The sequence below is a fragment of the Cyclopterus lumpus genome, chromosome 15 (assembly GCF_009769545.1).
Source record: "Cyclopterus lumpus isolate fCycLum1 chromosome 15, fCycLum1.pri, whole genome shotgun sequence".
Taxonomy (NCBI): Eukaryota; Metazoa; Chordata; class Actinopteri; order Perciformes; family Cyclopteridae; genus Cyclopterus; species Cyclopterus lumpus.
This window is the reverse complement of record NC_046980.1, coordinates 4,535,661-4,557,072: the sequence shown is the minus strand read 5'-3', so window position 1 is coordinate 4,557,072 and position 21,412 is coordinate 4,535,661. Positions and strand designations below refer to the sequence as shown.

Sequence of the window (21,412 nt, the reverse complement as noted above, 5' to 3'; positions counted from 1 at the left end):
TTTTTTTAAATGCTTTAAAATATATATAATGTATATCACAGTGTGGGGATAAAAAAATAAAGTATCCCATCACTGTAATGGCCGGTTGTTTTTAGGGTGAAGGTGATTCATCGTCCCTTTTTTTTTTTTTAAAAGGAAGCAAATATCAAAAGGGTTCATGTGGGTTTTATCACCCTGCCGTAATATTCAGGCTCCGGAATAATACGTGCACATTTATCACCCACCGAGTTATGACACGTAAACAATTTGTATCCGAGCAATGCTCAGTGTAAATCGAAATCAACAAGTATTGTTTTTATGCAGAGAAAGTGCCTCTCAGTGCAGAATACATAACGGGGGGTAAAGTCACCTAGACGTTTTTAAATCTGTCGTTTCATGAATGTGAATTGGATGCAAATATAATTTTAAAACGATACAAAATAACACAACAAATATACATAATAATATATTATTATATATTTTTTTTACAGGAAACATTTAAAAAGGATCCAATCACGACAGCACATCAAAAATCAAGTCTATAAAGTGATGATGAGAATATTGTATTGATCCTGCAGGGTATTCCAAAGGCAGTGGGCATATCTCACCATCATACCTTTTTAAAACACCTTTTTGGAAGGCGTAAAGAGGACCTGTGAGATGAATTCATACGGTTAGTTCATGTCGTAAAACTATCAAGTTTACTAAAAATAATGCTGCTGCTGAGGCTAAAATATTCAGACTTTTTGTTCCCCGTATGGGTCAAACCACAAAAAAAAAACACTGGATCCCTACCTTACCCATCATGCAACTTGATCGTGTTGCCGTTACCTTTTCTGGTAAACGGCAACACTTCTTTCAAACCGCCAGTTTGTAACGGACGGATTTCTGTCAGAATTGTGTGGTCTGAACTATGACATCATAGACCTGGCATTGCTCAAACAGATCAAATTAGTGGATGGCCCCTTTTTAAGATGAATAAGAACAGATTGAATGCAAGCCCCAGCTTTGTCCTTACGTCCTCTGATGAGGATATCTTCCTGTCCCCTCCCCCCCCCCCTCTCTCTCCGGTGTGAGCTGTTTGTTAACAAGCCTGCCGCCTCTCATTAAACAGCTCTAATCTAACTTTTAATGAAGCTGGCGGCGGGAGTTATCGGTCAGCACAACACATCTGCGCACACGTCCACAGAAACAAACTCCGGGATGGAAAAACAGACTCATTAGTCTCATAGTTATTGTTGTGGTTACTGTCAGCGGCGTTGCCGTGGACACGATTGGCCGGGCGTTGCTGGAGGCCTGAAAGTCATCATCGCATGATAAAAAGAACTAAAACTGGAGCATTAGTTGTTCAGCAAATGCCCCAAAACAATTTGTAAATGATTTTAATCTGTGCAGTTCCAACTAACCTCCTTGCCAGATCATGCAAAACATCTTTTAAAAAGTACGGTATCTATACGACCTTTAGATTATTATTAATTTTTTTTAAATCATATGTTGATTATGAAAATCTCACACGAATAAGAACGAAGAATAAATGAAGCGTTGACATTCTGGACAGACGTGGATGCAAACTGCAACGTTCCTGATTGGTGGAGGCAAACAACCACGAAGAAGTACTTTTGGTTTTATTTAAACTTCTAGTCCTGGATTTCGTTTATTATTTATGGTTTGTCCTTTTTGGCTTTGGCATAGCATTACTGCATTAGTTATGACGTTTCCTATTGGGAATAACTAGACAGCTACGTACATCAAACTGGTCGCTGTGGGTTATCGCTCGTAACTTCATGTGTGTCCAACACGTCCACGCTTGTCAGTTGAGATTGTGACAAAAGTGCTTAGATTAGCTCACTGATGCTTTAATTGAGAGTTTATCGAACAGGAGGCTGACAGGAGGCACATATTTGACACATTTAACACACTTTTTGTTGTTGTCTCCTTTTGGTGTATCACTGGGCATCTTCCAGTGAAGCATATGATCGGCCCAGATCGGAAATGTAGGTACAGGTGCCACGCTGCGGGTGCCACGCTGCGGGTGCCACGCTGCAGGTGCCACGCTGCAGGTGCCACGCTGCAGGTGCCACGCTGCAGGTGCCACGCTGCAGGTGCTGCCAGGCTGCTTGCGTCACGCTGCTTGCGTCACGCTACGGGCGTCACGCTGCGGGTGCCACGCTGCAGGTGCCACGCTGCAGGTGCTGCCAGGCTGCTTGCGTCACGCTGCTTGCGTCACGCTGCTTGCGTCACGCTACGGGCGTCACGCTACGGGCGTCACGCTGCGGGCGTCACGCTGCGGGCGTCACGCTGCGGGTGCCACGCTGCAGGTGCCACGCTGCAGGTGCTGCCAGGCTGCTTGCGTCACGCTGCTTGCGTCACGCTACGGGCGTCACGCTGCGGGTGCCACGCTGCAGGTGCCACGCTGCAGGTGCTGCCAGGCTGCTTGCGTCACGCTGCTTGCGTCACGCTACGGGCGTCACGCTACGGGCGTCACGCTGCGGGCGTCACGCTGCGGGCGTCACGCTGCGGGCGTCACGCTGCGGGCGTCACGCTGCGGGCGTCACGCTGCGGGCGTCACGCTGCGGGCGCCACGCTGCGGGTGCTGCCAGGCTGCTTGCGTCACGCTGCGGGCGTCACGCTGCGGGCGTCACGCTGCGGGCGCCACGCTGCGGGTGCTGCCAGGCTGCTTGCGTCACGCTGCGGGCGTCACGCTGCGGGCGTCACGCTGCGGGCGTCACGCTGCGGGCGTCACGCTGCGGGTGTAAATAAAGGTCTTAAGATCACAAGTGCACATCCACAAACACGCTCGTAGAGAAACACCTCCCACGGCTCCCTCTGGGAATTTCTCCTGCCGTCTGTTGTGTCAGTGTACGCGAAGGAGACGGGAGGGGTGAAGGAGAGGAGGGAAACAGGTGGGAAGGAGGCCTATTCAGTGCAGGTGGTGAGAATTGAAGAAAAAGGATGAATTGTTTACTGAATGAGAGAAAAACTCTCAAAGTGATTTTTTTGACTAAATAGAACCTAATGGGGGCCGTGAGACGGACATTATTTGTATCCCTTTTGGTGACCGAGCATAATTAAGGGCGACTGTGGGTCGGTCAGTGGTTAGCAGGTCTGTCTTTCAATCAGGGGGTTGGTGGTTCAATCCCCGCCCTAGTCGATGTGTCCTTGAGCAAGACCACTTAACCCTGAGTTGTTCTCTGTAGCTGTGTCTACGGCGTATGAATGTAACATGACTGTAAGTCGCTTTGGATAAAACCGTCAGCTAAATGACATGTAATGTAATGTAATGATAACTACCATCATTTCTCCACTAAATCAAGATACACAATAAAGATAAAAAGCCCCCAAAACAGATTATTCCTCTTTGACATGCGATGATGTTTTTATTTTTTTTTTTTGGAACGAGGCTTCATTCATTTGCACCCTCCCCGTCATCGGAGTGAGTCAGGAACAGACTCTGTGATATGTGCCTTCCAACAGTCTGGTCCCCTGCTGTCTATTCATCTCTAGTAATTTCCTCACCTCACTAAGTTCATAATTATAAGTCTGCGCAGCCATTATTAGTGCTTCAAAACAAACAACAGAGCCCCTGCAGCAGAGAAGCCAGCCGTGACAGCCTAAATACCGTTCCTTTCCCTTTTATTAGCTAGCTTATTAACATTTTAGCCATCGGTGGCTTTTCGAGATTCCAAGCTGCCGCGCAGAAACGATGACATTTAAATATCCCCAAAAAAAGATTATTACAAAGTTTGACATTGTTATTATTATTATAAAACGACATGTGAAGACTTTTAGAGCAAAATGAGTGCTTTTTAAGAGTTTGACATGGACCCTTTTCTCTTTTTGAGCGATGGGAGACAACGCGCTGCGTTTCCATCCACCTGCCCGGGGAGCGCATGGTCGAGATCGGCCCGCTGGATCTGGTTCAATGCATCGCTTCTCTTTCTGGAGATTAGTCGATTTTAAACACGGTCCCTGATGCAATTGCATCAGATAATACAAAAAAAATGATAATGATAAGATTGTAAACTTAGGGTTTAGGCAACAAAATCACTGTGTTAGGTTTTAAGAAAACATTTTGAAACACAAAACACTCGTCTTGTTTGTTTGACCCATCCCGCCCACTATAGTCAATGTTACATTTATCCATTAAAATTATAACGTATTCTATTATTTTACAAGCACAACCCAGGATGAAGAACTTAAAGATGTATGGATCCGGAGGGACGGTATCTGGAGAGGGGGGGGGGGAGGGCTAAAATATCCGCAATCATTTCCAGAATTACTGATTTTTGTGTTATTATATTTAACATTTTTAAAACCGGAACACACCCGTCACTCACAGGAGGGATTTAAAAAAAAAAAAATTTACTTACAAACTATGGAATTAAGAAAATATAAATTAATTCGTCAATAAATTCTTAATTTGATGAGCTAAACTCATATCTGTGCACATGCATTTTGAACGAGGCCCTTTTGAGTAACACGTGCAGTCTGGTGACAGCACACAAAAAAAAAAAAAGTAAAGTAGAGTCTAGACAAATTATTTCTATTAAACATAATAATGGTTCATATGTACTGACAGTCACTGGTCACCCCAATTCACCCAGCTCTTCTACTGGTCCAGCCAGCTCTGTAATGGGAATGACTGTGACCTCATCACATCGCATCTCCTCCGAGCTCAGTGACCACTGTGTGTGTGTGTGTGTGTGTGTGTGTGTGTGTGTGTGTGTGTGTGTGTGTGTGTGACTGACTGTGACTGCGTGGTTCCTTTTCCTGCCGTTTCTTTTGTAAAAACGTCTCACTGGGCGCGGCGCGACCGAAGAGGCGTGGTCCGTGACCCGTGCTCCATTATCTTGTCTTGTAACGGGGCCGCGGTGCGTGGCGAGCTGTGACGGACACTCTGCACAGCCAATCCCCTCCCTCCCTCGCCGACAGAGCAGACGGGTCGTAAACATTGGCGGAGGAGTCATGAGGGGAGTGACATGGCCCGTATCTCGCCTGGTCAGGATGTGTGAGGATCTATTTGTCTACGTAAGACGGGTAAACGCGTCGCTAGAGTTATAGCACAGAAAGGAGAGGGAGGAGAAGTGGGTAAAGGGAAGACGTGTACAACAATGTGTACAACAATGTGTTCGCCCTTGATGCATTAAATACGTTTATTCAGATTAAAGTCGGACCGCTTTCTCAACCAATTTAAATAGCAAAATGTGGACAAATCAGTTCTATAAACTGGTGTGATTTGGTATGAATTGCACAATAAAGAATTATTAGTGTCTCCAGGATCCATCTAATCATGAATTAAGATCCCGATTGATTTTGTCCTCGGGGTGGGCGACTTTTACATCGATATTTGTGATGATATTGCAGGGTTGACTATCGGTGCTTTCACACAACATTTACATATTAATATCGTTGATGGTATAATTATTGGTAATGCTGGTTATAGTGACGAAGTGGGTAAAGGCAAATAATAGCTATAACAGTCTGTTGCGAGGATAAAACCAGGAAAACACTTATATCATATTACGATATCCAAAATCCACGACGATATGAAGTCTCATATCACGATCAATATAATAAAACTATCGTCCAGCTATTTTACTAGCTGGTTCCTGTCTTTTGATGGTTATAAACTCTGAAGAACTTCTTTCTGGGTTTGTAATACCGCCATTTGATTCATTATTGATACACAAGTCCTTGTTTTACACATCTTTAACCATATGGCGGCGGATCAGAAAACCGTTATGGTGTCGTGTCTCGTGCAAATCGACTCCCCGACAAAATGACCTTCCTCGACCCCCGTCGCATCACCGCGGTGGTCCCGTACATTCGGAGACGTCCGTGCACGTTTTGCACACGGAGAGAGAGAGAGAGAGAGTGAGGAAGGTGATTTGCAGCCGAGTGGAGAAGAGCCGACATCCGCTCTCCTCCGTCTGGAGTGACACTCGGCGGGCTTCTCAAGAGGACCCCCTTTCCTCCCCCCGGGGCCAATCAAATACCAAGAGCGGATCCTCTTCCTGAGTCAATTGCCCAATCACGCGGAAGGACAACTGCTCCTCGTCAGTCAATTACCCAATCACCGGGGGGTGAGGGGGAAGGGGGGGGGATACTTGTTCTTTAATTTCTTTCAATCAAGGGCAGCTGCTCCGCCCAGGTCAACTCCTTTTATGGAGGTTAGACGTGAGGAAAAAAAAGAGCTGATTGTATTTTGCACTTCGCTAATGTGAACAGCCAAAATGTACAGATTGAGATATTTGGTTATAGTTCAAACGGAGGACATTTTGGCATATTTTGCAACTCCATTGTTTCCAGTACCTCATTCATGTAGCTCCTCTTCACAACAATAGACCTTCCTCCAACGCAAGCCTTTTTCTCTGATCCGTCACTCGTACCAGCAGGAAGTGAAGCGCCCATTCAAAAATGGTCTAAAAAGATATACAAAGGATCATTTTGTGATCCGCAACCTCCGTTGGTGAAGCTTTGCTTTAGTTTAGGGGCTTTAAAACCCAGCTGGTTCAGGTCAGAAATAGATCCCGGACATGGTTTAAAGGAGCACGTCTTCCAGCCTGACCTCCCACCCGAGAGCTTATTATTTATTATTATCCTGATGTTTGATCAAAGGACCAATGCTGTAGTTTTGCGGGGATTTTACTGTTGACACCAAGCGACTCAATGACTGGAAATATAAACGATGTATATATGAGTATACATAAAGGTCCGTTTCTCTCTTCATGAAACAGGCTACTCTGATCTGTCAAAAAAATAAAATAAAAAAAAGGCTTTGATCAAAAACTGAAAATAGCATTAATGTGAGAAAATGGGTTATTCTTCATGCTCGAGTGGTGAGCTGTATGGAGGGAGTTCCAACAACGGGCTTGATATTAGTTAACATCAGGCTTTCAGTGAGATGAATGGAAGTGCATTAGCGCCGTGTTTATTAATGGTTTGGAACAAAGGCGCTGAGAAGTTGTTATGCTGCGCAAAAATAGTTTTTTTTAAAAATTGTTTATTTTTTTTTCCTCAGCCCATAGATCTGCTCTATAGCCACGTTTTAAAGGGCCAGTGTGTTATCGTGCGGTCGTGGAAAAAAACCCTGTTTAAGAGTCATCTTCAGGATTCTTTTAGAAATAGAAAATAGGCATATCTGTATTACTTATTATTTCTTTGTTGAGGTTGTGTAATTACACGGGCCGCTCTCATCCGGCAGTCTATGGAAGAAGAATACGCTGTAATCTTTCGGATATGCCGCCAAACACAGGAAGTACGAAGACTAAAACGCACACTATTGTTCGCTGGACCCTCGTACAAATACATGAGTCGTATGCATCATACGAGGGATACTTTGAAATGGAGGCAAAGGCTTTAAAAAGCCCACAACATAGCACCGCGTTAAGGAAAGTGAAGAACAAAGAAAGAATATGAAGTTGGATTGAAATCAAGGTAATCGCGCCTCCTTTAACTTCCTCCCACTCCTCCTCCTCCTCCTCCTCCTCCAGCTTTCCAGTGTTTTGCCTCCACGCAGCCCTTTTGTCCCCTCTGCCTCTGTGTTTACCCGCGGTTCACGCAGCGTACACATCTCCATCTCCATCTCCATCTCCATCTCCATCTCCATCTCCATCTCCATCTCCATCTCCATCTCCATCTGCTGGCTGCCTCCCTCATCAAACACATCTCCCTTCACCCCCTGTTTCCACACCGGCGAATATACAAGTTTGGCTCTCTTGTTTCCTCCCCCCCCCGTTCCTCGTCTCTCCCTCTTTCAAGAGCGACTTCGAGGATCCTCTCAGTTTTGAACCGTGTGATGGTGGAGCGGCGTTGCGTTATCCCAGCGGGAATCCAACCGTCTGCTCGCTCGTTGTTGTTTTTTTTCTCTCTTTACTCTGCCAGCTACTTTTGCTCGCGACATCCAGTCTGAGAGCCCTTACCTCTGTTTGACTTGTGGACTAGTAAGCAGTGCATACACCTACACACACACACACACACACACACACACACACACACGCGCGCGCAGGCTTGAGAGGAGCAAAGCTTCGTTCCAGTTGCGTTCACTGTGGTACTTTACCTTTCAGACGCTGCTCTGAATCTTGCCTCTTCTCTGCCCTCTGTGCTTTTTAAAAAAAAAATTATTTTAGCATCTCACAGTCTCGCTGTCAGTGCGGTGGAACACATCCTCCACTGAGAATAAATCCAGCGACCTCCCAGTTGTCATCCCACTGAATGGTCACAGCGGTGGCCGATGAGACAGTCGGTGCTAAATAATCTAGACACGAAATGATCCAAAGAAAGCAAAACGACCCTTTAAGTCAGCTGTGTTTACACCTCGAGGTCTCACAGGGCCCCGCGGTCCTTTTAAATTAACGTCAGCATGGAACGCTTTTTTTTTATATCTTCATATCTTGTGAGCATGCACAACTTAATAAGTGTTGGGAGCAGAAAAGGTAATAAGATTTGTTTTAGTAGAAATCAATGGTGGAAACCATGGCGTTATACCATATGAAATAGTGCATCCACCCAAGAGCCTCCGAGTACCCCTAACTTGCCTGGAGTTCATGTTGGGAAGCGGTGTACTGTGCCTTTAAGATAGAGATTGGGAGATTTGGAAAAAGTACAAGTTGAGCGTAAAGAAAGTGAACAAACAACCACCGGTTTGACACAGACATTAACTAAGTTTTATGAGCAGGTTGGGAAATCTATTCCATCGAGGTTTTACCCACAATCCATTGTGTTGGGGAGCGCAGCGAATCGATGATTTTGTGATTGTAACAGCCCTGAGGGACGGAAGATGGGAATCAGCTCAGATAATGAGCCGCTACTCAAAGCTGCGGGGCAACAAATTACAATGCACACACACACACACACACACACACCGTACGCTGCTGCACACACACACACACACAAACACACACACACACACCGCACACTGCTGCACACACAAGGACAAGTGATGCGCAGGCGTTCATTCAGACGCTTTCATCTCATCATCAAGCTTTATTTCACCTGCAGGGGTTCTCATTAATAATGCTGTCAAGTTACAAAAGACAAACAAATAATACAAACAATAATAATGAGGATATAATAAAAACTTAGTTGAAAGCATTAAATTACTGAGGATTAAGAAATTGTGAAAAAACAACTCAAATGATAGGCGAGCTGAAAGGTCACAGTCAGACTTTAAACCTCCTTCTTTTTATTTTCTGGATATTGCTGTTTGTAAAACATTTTCTTGTAGTTTATGGTTTATTTAATTTATTTATTTAGTCTTTTTAAGAAACATTCTCTCAATCTGTGTATAATATATAAAATATATATTTTATTTATTTTCTTTTTAAGAAAACTCTCAATCTGTGTGTTTATATATATATATATATATATATATATATATATATATTTATATATATATATATATATATATAAACCCAGATTATATATATATATATATAAAAACACACAGTTTGAGAGAATGTTTCTTAAAAAGACTAAATAAATTATATATATATATATATATATATATAAGTATTTATATATATAAGTATTTATATATATTTATATATATATATATTTTTTAATATATTTATATATATATATATATATATATATATATATATATATTAATGGGTGGTTGAAATCATGCTGCTCGTAGAACATGTCTACTATGTGAAGGAGTAAATACGTACTACCTCATGGCAACTGCATTTCCAAAAGTATGTTGGCGTCCCTGTGTTTTGGTGTGGACCTTTTTTTTACCTTCAAATTAAGGGGAATCTTAATACTTAAGCATACGTTTATATTTTGGATAACATCCAGTTTTTAGTGGACAGAGTTTAGGGAAGGCTCTTCCATAATCCCATCCAACACATTCAACATGGAAACCACACTTTTGGCCGCGTAGCGTGCAATTTATTGAATGATTGACAATCACATGAATAATAGAGAAACCACTTAAGACTGAGCCACCCAGACCAGCTTATTGAGTCTCTCTCTCTCTCTCTCTGTTGCAAACACACTCTGTTTCAACACATTCTTGCACACACACACACACACACACAGATGCAAGATCAGCTCTTGTTGCGTTGCTCTGATGTGGCCGACTCTCTAATGCCTCGATCCTGTACACTTAAGCTCTGTGGCAATCTGCAATATTGCTGCGCTGGCTTGTTTATTGGCTTCCTTCGCTCTTTAGTTCCCTTCTCTCTCTCACTACCTTCCTACCTCTCTCTGTCTCAGAATATTTGTTTATCCCAATACTATATTGACTTCGCCCCCCTCTGCCAGCTTTTCAACCCTCCTGGACGCCGATAGCTCGGCCAAAGACGCCGCCGGTTTTTCATTTCCACAGCTGGCACGCTGCGCAGAACCGAGGCCCCGGCTATGCCTGAATTAGTCTGCGTGGCACACACACACACACACACACACACACACACACCTTTTGCGTTGGCGGGCTCCAGATAGTTATCGATCAAAGATTGATTGAGGGGCTCCTTGTTTAAAATGATCCCCAGATGAGGTCTGCAGGCTTGGCGCTGAAGTTGCTGACTCCCCTGTCACGCACACACACACACGCGGTGTTAGTTCACACACACACACACACACACACACTCAGTTAATGAGTTGTGTACATTGGCGAGCTGAGGCCATTGTTAATGAGATTTTGGGGCCTTGTGGTGTTGAGCAGTGCCGAGCTCTGCGGCTCCGCACCGAGAGAGGAGGAAGGAGGCGAGGACGAAAGGAGGGAGTGAAGGACAGATGGTGAGGAGAGAGATGGAGAGATTTGGTGATATGATGTTGTTGTTGTTTTTTAAATTAAATGTCAAGATGTCAAGATCCATTCTTTTAGGGAACAATCCGGTTTATTTGAGTCGGATGAAATAAACTGATTGTGTTCTTTGTGCGTTCAGGACACAAATTAAAGCGACACATGTTTAACCAGCAGGTGTACACCGAACCATCAACAGGTGCAATACAGCAAGTATGAGAAAAATAAAATGACATTTTCAGACTAAACTCTGAAAATGTTTCGACCTGAGATAACTTTCTTTTTTTTAATTTTTTATAAATATGTGATCAACTTGCTTAATGTACAGAGATTTCATTGATTTGTGCGTCAAAGCCAGAAAACATTCGAGTGGACAAATTAATGACAACACTGCCCCCCCCCCCCCCCCCCCCCCCCCCCCACTGAGTTTATTGTGTCATCGAGTCGTCTCAAAGTGAAGGAAATCACACTCGACAACGAGTTTAGGCCCAGAATGATTAAACATCTCCTCACATTACTGCATTACGGAGACGTAATGATCTCATTAAGAACAGCTTGGCCCGTGCTCACGGGCGCCCAATCGGAGCCGCTCTCCTTGACCCCTCCCCCCCCCCACACACACACACACACACACACACACACACTCCGCCGGCCTGCGCCGCTTTTGACGACGCGATCTAATTGGACACGGGGCAGGAAGTGCCAGTCAGCTGCGGGGTGTAATTGGTGGATGGGAAAAGGGTGCCCGCCAGAGAGGTCAGAGATATTGATTATGTACGGTGCAGGTGGGGGTTGATGAACGTTAATCTGATATTTGATTAGTTTGTGCAGGGGAAGGGGTGGCGATCACAAGGTAACATAAACCACACACACACACACACACACACACACACACACACACACACACACACACACACACACACACACACTGTCGAACTCTTGTGGGGGCCGGGCAGACAGATGGGAGGTTGGTGCTAAATGGACGGGATAAACTGTGTGTGTGTGTGTGCGTGTGTGTGTGTGTGTGTGTGTCACACACAACAATGAGTGCATGTGTTTGCATAATGTGTGTGATTGGGGCCTGGCAGTGTTTCAAACCAGTGTGCTCATTGTGAAATGTGTGTGTGGGTGTGTTTTTCCGTGTGTGTGTTTGTGTGAGACTGTGGTCACGGGGATGTACGGTTGTTTAAGTCTTGTAAATCAGGCTGTCAAGGCGATAATCAAAACCACCTCCAGTTTTCCCCTCTGGCAGACACATTTATAAACACACACACACACACACACACACACACACACACACACACACACAGATTCTGTACGAGAGCCGGATCTCACACAAAGTTCACACTTGTATGTTAAAATACATCTTTCTTCACTGCTATATTACATCATTATAATAATAATAATATAACCCCAAAATCAGAAATCGGCCTCACAGGGCTTTACAAAATTAAACTCTGACCCCCAAAAGTAGAATTTAGCTGGAACATATTTACATAACTCGTGTTGTATTGTTAAATAGGGCCAAACAGACCTACAGTAAGCAGCAGCCAAGGTTCTAATAGTCTTCATCAGGGAGGGAATGTAATAAAAGTGGAATTACCTTTTTGATATTAATTACACACCTATTGCACGACTTTCCTTAATTACTAGCCTGTTCATTCGTTTTGAGCGGTTTCAAGATATTTATGTTGTGTTTAATCTTCTTCTTCGTTGTGAGTCTTTTTGTTGTGAGTGCATCACAACGTTTTAGCAATAAGTAAAGTTTTCTTTTGCTTGTTTTTCAGAATGATTATATATATATATATCTATATACTGTGTATATATATATATATATATATATATATATATATATATAAATATATGTATTTATATATATATATTTATTTATTTATAGATATATATATATGAATATATTTATTTATATATATATATGTGTATGTACATATATATATATACATATATTTATTTATATATATATATATATTTTTTTATATTTATTTATATGTATATACATACAAACAACATATTCTGGTGGTTGCATTTCGTTCTGTTTTTCTCTATCAAATAAAAATATGATCTTAAAAACATTTCATCTAAAAAAACTGTTCTTGGGAACCAGAATAATTGAATGTGTGGCGAACACACACACACACACACACGCACACACACACACACACACCAGTTTTGTTTCCACTCGTGAGACTTGCGACTGTAACTTGAGAGTTAGCTGTGCCAGGGACAGCGGATCAACTCCAGCTGCTGCACTTGTATCGGCCATGTGAAGGAACGGGATGGAGCCACAGAGGAGACGAGGACACACACACACACACACACACACACTGTGTGTGTGTGTGTGTGTGTGTGTGTGTGTGTGTGTGTGTGTGTGTGTGTGTGTGTGTGTGTTGACCTGTGGAGAATGGGAATAGATGATGGCTGTCGGAGCCGGCCAATGATGAGGGCTAATGTGATAACGTATAATGGATGACCCTTGAAAAGGGTCCACTTCTCTCTCTCTCTCCCCCCCCCCCCCCTCTCCCCCCCCCCCCCCCCCCCCCCCCCCCCCCCCCCCCCCTCCGCTCTCTCTCTCTTAGGTCACCTAACATCTCAACATTTGAGGGATAGAGGGACGGACAGGGAGAGAAAATGAGAGTCATTCTAACAGCCGATATGTTCTCGTGGCGTAAAGCCCGGAGACACCTAATCTGGTATTTCTTGAATGTTTAGTATGGCCAAGTTCACATAAATTATTCAAATTTAGATGAATTTTGTGTGTTTGAACGTTGGTGTCACGTGTAGCTTTTTCATTATCTGCGACGAGCTTAAAGGATTCAGATATTTTTAAATTGAAGTCCATCTTAATACTGCGGCGTAATGTACATTGGAAGAGTTATTGGTCACTTTAGGCATTCCTCCTTTCAACATGTGAATATTGTATTGAGAAACATGTTGTTACTCTTCATATCATCATTTGAAGTAAAAACTAATTAAAGGCGCTACACAAGTAGGGAAAAAAGTGCCATTTGGTCAATGTTTGTAAAAGTGTAGTTTTATTCTATTTCAGTGCTGTGATTCTACTGCAGCAGATATCGATGGGAGAAGGATAAAAAACAAACTTTTTTCTCTCAGTGGAGCAAAGAGAGCCGTCCGACCTCAGAAGCTCATATCACTTTTTAATATGCGCAGCTTACCAAACTGTACAAGTATTAGCATGTCACCGTCTTCTCTCTCTCTCTCCTAAACCAGGTGTCTTCTGTGTGTGTGTGTGTGTGTTGTCCTTTCTCCCTTTTCTCTCTCTCGCCAGTCGAAGTGTGTTTTCGCTGTAATTGCCCCCCCCCCCCCCCCCCCGAATGGGACGTAATGGTCACAACGCGTCTGCCTCGTTTCAGAGTAACGGCTACAAGCCACGCGATCTATAAGCCTGTCCCGCCTCTCTTTTTTGTGTCTCTCTGGCCCGCTCTAATTAGCTCGCTCCAAAATCAATCGGGGATTTATTCGGCGGTGGGGTGGGGTTGGAGGGGGGGGGGGGGGTCGAAGATCAGGTCGTCCGGCTCAAATCAATCGGCGTCGGTAACTTCCCGCCTCCTGTCTGCTGTCGCCGTCTAAAGGGATGGGTTTGGGGTTTTTTGGAGCCAGGTTAAAGAACACACCTTGACATTTTTAAAGGGTCTGTGTGTATTTATTGTGTGTGTGTGTGTGAGTGTGTGTGCGTCCTTCGACCCTGATAATCCAGCTCTCATGAAGTCCTGCAGCGCACGAGCACCTCGACAATCACTCGACTGTTTTGCAAAGACCTTGAAGTTTTAGCCCATTTCCTCTAAATCACATTCGCAGTACTTCAACTCAAGAGAAACATTCAACCATGTTGTTGTGTTTTAGATCCCCACCTCCCTCCTCCACCCCTCTACCATTTCAAGAGGTTGTTGATCTTCCGATCCTCTCTATGCCGCTCCCTACAAACTCAAATGATGCAATCCATCACAGTGAACATCAAGTCTCCATTTATTGGTGTTTCCATTACTGTTATGAGGTTACGCAGTGTGTAGATATTTCAAACCACCTGCACTGAACTGCATCGTCACATAATGTCAATGCGACTTGACGTACAAGGTGATAAAAAGGTGATTTCAAAGAGGCTGTTAATTGGTTTTCATACTGTACAGAATTGAATGGAAGACAATGGTTTTCCCGAGATGGTCTCAAAAAAAAAAAGAAAAAAAAAAGCCTCACAGCAATTACAATGTCCTCCAATGGCGTAATCCATTTCTCTACTCCCCCTTTATATGTGCATTGTGTTCCCAAACGAATGTCGCCCCGCCAATGAATTGTGAATATGCTTCTACTGATGAAGCGTTGGGGCTATGAAGAGGTGATCGCAAGAGATAATGTCTCTAGTCGTCGAGAAGGAACTGTGAGTGTTTGGACGACGCAAACCAACAGTGGAATATACCGGAGCTGTGGCGTCTATAGACATTTTGATGCCTCAGTTTCGCACATCTTTTTTTTCTACTTTTTCTACAAAGCTCAAAAGGTCCATTGGTTTTAACAACTCGTTGGTACAAAGTGAACACACTATTTTGACAGTCGCCTCTGGTCTCGTAAGGCAAGTTCCTGGAAAATGTTCAAAACGTCTTGCAGCCAACCGCTGAACAAGAATAGCAAGTGCTTTGTCCGCTGCCGGTGTGTCGGAAGCCGGTGTGGCGTGGCAGATCCTTATCGAAAACAAAGAATATCCGCGACCTTTTGTTTACTCCGCTCAGATCCCGCTCGCCACATTCGGCCGGGAGACAAATGTCGCCGGGCAGCTTTGGCAAACATGCAGGAAATGAGATTTGTTATCGCCTCTCCATTTTCGGGCCTCGCTCAAATACAATTTCAAGAGGCGAGCGACGTGTGTGTGTGTGTGTGTGTGTGTGTGTGTGTGTGTGTGTGTGTGTGTGTGTGTGTGCGCGAGTGTCGGGTTCTCACACCTGAACGTCGGCACACATCCAAACCGACACATTTGGCATCTTTTTCCCCTCCCAGCGTCTCTGGGATGTAAATCCACCGGAGCACCCCGGTGCACGCTGCATTGAATCTCTGTGGACACCACGCCTGAATTGATTCATTGTTTCTTCAATACCCTAATATCATATTTCACGCCGAGAGGCAAATCCTATCTGTCTCCAGTCACAACACTGAGCTTCAAAAGCCACATAATAAGGGGTATAATTGAAAACTTATCTGTATCAATCGGAGGTTGTATGAATACGTGTGTGTGTGTGTGTGTGTGTGTGTGTGTGTGTGAGAATGTGTGTTATTTTTGTAGATGCCTCGTGGTGTTCCAATGCTGCGCTCTGAGAGCAAGATAGCGTATCTAGTCTCTTCATATTGCTTTTTCTTTGAAACGTGTGTGCCTTGGTGTCTTTTGGGTCGGGGGCAAGTCGGTGCCCAAAAGTAAAGGACTTCACGGATGTTACGGTTCACCTTATTGACCTCCGAGCATGGAGGTTACCTTGAGCTACAGAAACACAAGAGCTATGGAGCGTCACTCCTTTGGCCAGGAAACATCAAACTGACTTTTGAAAAAAATTGAGATCCAAAAAAAGACCATAATGTGTTATGTCGAACAGATGTATTGCCCCGTCCTGCTCTACTGGCACTGAAAAAGATAATTTCTGACTGACTTTTACATCGGAAAGAAGATTTTTGTCTTTTCCTTGAGGTGCTGAACCGTAAAAGAAATGTACAGTCACGGTCCAGTCCCCCTTTTTAAATTGTTCCTTCTCATTTTGGCACATCCATTAGACATATTTTTGAGAGCCAACTATATTACAGTCCTAATTTTGACACTGGGACTTTATTTAGATTTCTAAATTGGAAGAGTTTTCAACAAAAACCTCTGTTTATAGTGGCAGCCATTGTAGCAAAGCCATGGTGATTATTTAACTTGTATTGTTAAACACTGACATTAGCTTTAACACCTTTCGTGAACCAAAGCTCTGACTCTGGATTCAGGACCAGTCAGGAAGAGTTATAACCCTCCCCGTCCAGAAATGGTTGTTTCCCTCGTATCTCTGATTAAAACATTAATCAGACCTAAACCTGCAGCCGTCTGTGGCATTGATTAAACCATCTAGTTAGGATAGAGATGGACTGGTAGGAACACGGACGCTGATGTTGCATTACATCTACAGGGGAAACGGGGGGCAGTAATGTTGGATGAGAAATGTGTTTGTTCGGTGGGTTCGCATCAGCACATTTTGCTCTGTGAGTCGGGCGCGTCGTCTATGTTTATTTGTTCTTGTTTGGTCTGTGTGGCGTCTTCCTCATCCTGCTTTATCTTCTTCACGTTTTAGGCTAATATACCCTCTGTATCCCCGTGTGATTGTTGAACGTGTCATCCCACAAACCAGGGCATTCATCCTGCGGATACTGCAGCCTTCAAGCGTTCCACAAAGTTTCGGTAGCCCGGCCTCAATGGGATCTTCTCCCATTTGGCTATACGAGCACCAGTGAGGTCCAACGGTGACGTTGAGTGATACGGTCTGCATGGTGGTCCAATTCATTCCAAAGGTGTTGGATGGGGTTGAAGTCAGGGTCCTGTGTAAGCCTGTCAAGGTCTTATACCAAAAAAACATGTCTTTGTTGAAGAAAAAGGTCTTCCCCACGGTTGTACCCCAAATTGGAGGCACTAAAATACTGTATCATGAATGTTGGAGTATTAACATTCCTCTTAATTGTAAGTAAGGGTCTCAAAACCTGAAAAAAAACACCCCATACCAAACATACACAAAGTATGTGGCCCAATGTGTCCACATAGTACATTTAGAGTCTAACTTGATTATGTATGGAAGAAGAAAACAAGCGCCGTTCCAGCAGCAATTCCTTGCCCTAGAATACGGGCTGCTTGCTGCTGCATTATTCTCCCACCCACCGACACACAAACACCACAAGACACACCGACACGTGTTTCACGGGCTTGCAGATGTGATGATGCTGTTGTTTCTCGGCCCTCGCGGAGTTTAATCGCAGCCACGGTTGGCGGTCGGCCTCTCGTCGTGTCGTGAAAACCCATCATTTGCACAGGTAGTGCATCCAAAATCAGCAAACGGCCCATTACGCCTATACTTTCCGACTCATCTCACGGGGACCGGCTGATGTGAGCTCGCGGGGTCCTACTTTTCTGCCACGCATAATTTAACCATGTGATCGGCTTCATTGTTGCAGCGCTCTCATTTTTACTGTGTCTGCCTGTCTGCCTGCCTGCCTGTCTGTCTGTCTGGGACGGCTGGCCTCTCCTCGAGGCGATGGATAAACACAGGCACGTCCAACATGGACGCTCACTTTTGTTAACTTTTGTGTTTTTTTTTTCTTGCGATTCAGTTTGAATTTCCAGCATCCGGCTGAAGTCCTTGAAACTGGAGAGCTACATTTGATCAAGTCCCCCCCCCCCCCCCCCCCATCCCTTTTGTAATCCAGTTGGGGGGCGTCTAGCGTGGCAATGGCATGGCACGGCTTGTTTACAGCGCAGCAGAGTTAATTAGCCGTTTTATGGCTGATTTACAGCCAGACAGCCAGACAGAGAAGATGGCCGCTGCCTTGTCCTGGTTGCCCGCTCAAGGACGTATCAAAGGGCGGGGCGTTAAACACACAACGCATGCACGAGCAGGCAGACAGGTAGTCTGTTTGAATTAAAACATTTGCATTTGTATGTATGTACACGTGCACCGGTGGTGAACCGGAAAACAAAAGCACACGCTCACGCACACTTGTATATTCAGTATACTCTAAATTTTAGAGTATACATTTTAGTATCTAAATTTTAGAGTATACTGAATATATACAAGTGTAAAAAAAGCAAGTTTTAGAGTCTAAAACTTAACACAGTGCTGAATATTACTTCCTTTTTTTACGCCCCAATATAATTCCAATGTCTAGACCTATTTATCAGGCTGCAACACACACACACACACACACACACACACACACACACGTGACAAATGTGACCCAGCTCACCTTCACCGGTGCGTCTGCTCTCACTAACAGTGGAGCTGTGGCTCCAGGGGAGGAAGAGCTGAGAGAACACCTCATATGACACAGACTCACACATGGGTGCACCCAAACGAAACACCGGTTCACTTATGAATAACAGCCACGTGCGTACATAAAATATATTGTGGTCCCAAAAAAAAACGAAGCAAACCGAAAAACTCTTTTCAAAAGGATGCTGTGCTGCAAGAAGTTAACGTTTAGCTTTAAATGTCAAAGCAGTGAGCAATCTTAAGAGTTTAAAAAGACGCTTGGAACCCTCCGTTTCTTTGCTCGAAGGCGGACGTGTTGCGATTAAATAATGTGGTTAAATAATTCTAAAGGCTGAACCCTTTGCACAGAAATGGGACCGTTTTGATTTAAATTTTTACACAAAAATCAATTAAGAAATCTACCTGCAGCCAGTAAAAGACATTGAAGCACAATATATATACGCGACGCACCTCCTAAAGGTCTCCAAATGTTTTCAAGGGGGCTACATTATCTACATCTCTCCCACACCTTCTCACCCGGGCTCTCGCAAATCTGAGCTGACATCGGCAGGAGGCTGACAGCGACGCTCGCGAGCACACGCCGTCATCCAGGGGCCCGGCGCTAGCATAGCGGTGACGGCTAACGAGGGAAGACATCACGTTAGCCGGCGCGGGCGGGCAGGCGGGCGGGCTAGCAGAGCAGTTGCCGCCACGGCGGAGCGCCTGGCTGCGCTGATGTGGCTACAGGTGTGGTGTTCACTCGTGCTTAAAGAGTCTGACTCTGGCACGCCAGCAGCTGGCGGCGCACTAGCACAACACCTGACAGCTGGTTAATGTCAATGTGCAGCCATTTTTGTTACTCAGCAACCGAAGAGAGGAGACAGAAGTATGGGGAGGTGCTTCAGTTTAGGTAACAGAGTGTGGAAGCCATTGACATTTAGGGATGCTTCGGCTCCTTTTTCGCTTCTTTCTTATGATAATTTTTCCTAAAATTCCTTTTTCTTCTTTTTTTTGCTTTTCTTGGGCTCTTCTGTAATTTTTCCATTCTTTTTTTCGTGATTTTCTCAAATCTCTCACATCCTTTTCTCGTTGCTGTTTTCCTATTTCAAATCGCTCTGTGCTGAAGATGAAACGTATAAAAGTAACACGTCCTTCAGTTGCATCCGCAACCACTTGACCAATAGTATTTTTCCAAGTCTATTATTATTATTTACTTGCTTCATCTTCCATGCGCTTGCTTTTGCAATGGCTGGATTTTCCCACGCAGATAAATGAAGGTTTATTTCATGTGTTTCATCTTAGCAGAGAACCCTCTCAGGTTATACACAAGCCAAAGTGTTCCCTCCCTGTAAGGGTCACAATCTGCAGCCCAGATTCATGCTCTGTCCTCCCGGCACTGGTCTAACCAATCAGAGGTGTGCGTGTGCGTGTGCGTGTGCGTGTGCGTGTGCGTGTGCGTGTGCGTGTGCATGCATGTCTGTTCTGCACCAGGCAGATTATCTGCCTAAACAACAAGCAACATACTGATGATTAGAAGCTCGGCAGTGTAATTGGACAGAAATGAGTTTGTTAACCAAACCACATTAACATGTCTGTAGTGGGGTGGAAAGGGAGTGGGGCTTTCGATGGAGTGGGAAGGGTAGATGAGGGTGCAGTGTCTCTCCTCGTAGCGGTTCAGGCATCGAACCCACGTCGACTTTGCCGATGTGCTTCTCTGTGTGGGAGTGAGCTCTTGTACGCGTGTTCCCGATATGGTTTCCTGTCGTTTTATTCCTCACGTACTGTATATTCCGTGTTTTGGACCTCACGCCGGTAAAGGACTCGCCCGTCTGCCTTTGTTCATCTGACATTTCCTCATTAATGAAGTTGGCACCGCCCTCCTCCCATCCGACTCTCTCCATCCCTCCACCACCTGCCTTTCACCACTCCTCTATGCCCTCCTCCTCTTCTATTAACCATTCTGCTTTGATCTCTGCTCCCCACTCCCTCCCTCCACCCCCCCTCCACCCCCCGCATCAATCATTCTCCTCCTTTCATCCCTTTCTCTTGTCTTTCTCTGCTCTCTGTCCCTCTTTTTATTTTTGCTCCACCGCATTTCTTCCCCGTTCCTTATCGTCTTCCCCATCGCTCTTCCTCTCTCTCTTTTCTCCGGGCGTCCTTTTAACCTTTCTCTCCTCCTTTATCACACATGGATTTTGGTTTTAAAAAAGCGGGCATGTACCATTTGGTTGCTGGGGTAACATCTGTCATCCAGATGGGTCCAAGGCAGAGGTTGTTCAGTACCATTTAAGAGGCCGTTTAACCTCCAGTTGGTCGCAGTGGAGCTGGTCATTGGCCAACTGTAGGTCACTCCGGTCCAACTGCACTAAATAATGTCTTTTAAAAAAAATTAAAAACACGAATATTTTTTCTCTCGTAGTAACATGTTAAATAAAAAAAGTCCTTTCTTTTTTTTTCTCCCCGTCTCACTCTATAGCAGCTGATGAGAGAGCGACAGCAGATGGCCAGTCGTCCCTTTGCTTCGGTGAATGTGGCACTGGAGGCGGGCGGTGACCAAGAGGAGCTGCTACAGGTGAGCGAAAAAGACACACACTGAGACGCACACAACCAAAAGTGTGTTCATTTGCACATCCATGCAATGGCACAATTGCTGCTTTTGACCTCTGACCCTCTGGTGCTG

At 44.6% G+C, this 21,412-nt stretch overlaps 1 protein-coding gene across 1 annotated transcript in view; it reads left to right on the top strand.

Annotated features, from left to right (window-relative positions):
- atrnl1a (attractin-like 1a) overlaps window positions 1–21,412 on the top strand; it is a 229,704-nt gene that overhangs the window by 134,507 nt on the left and 73,785 nt on the right. The window contains exon 28 of the mRNA XM_034552473.1: window positions 21,209–21,304. Coding sequence (XP_034408364.1) covers window positions 21,209–21,304 — 96 coding nt within the window. The remainder of the gene's footprint in view (window positions 1–21,208; window positions 21,305–21,412) is intronic.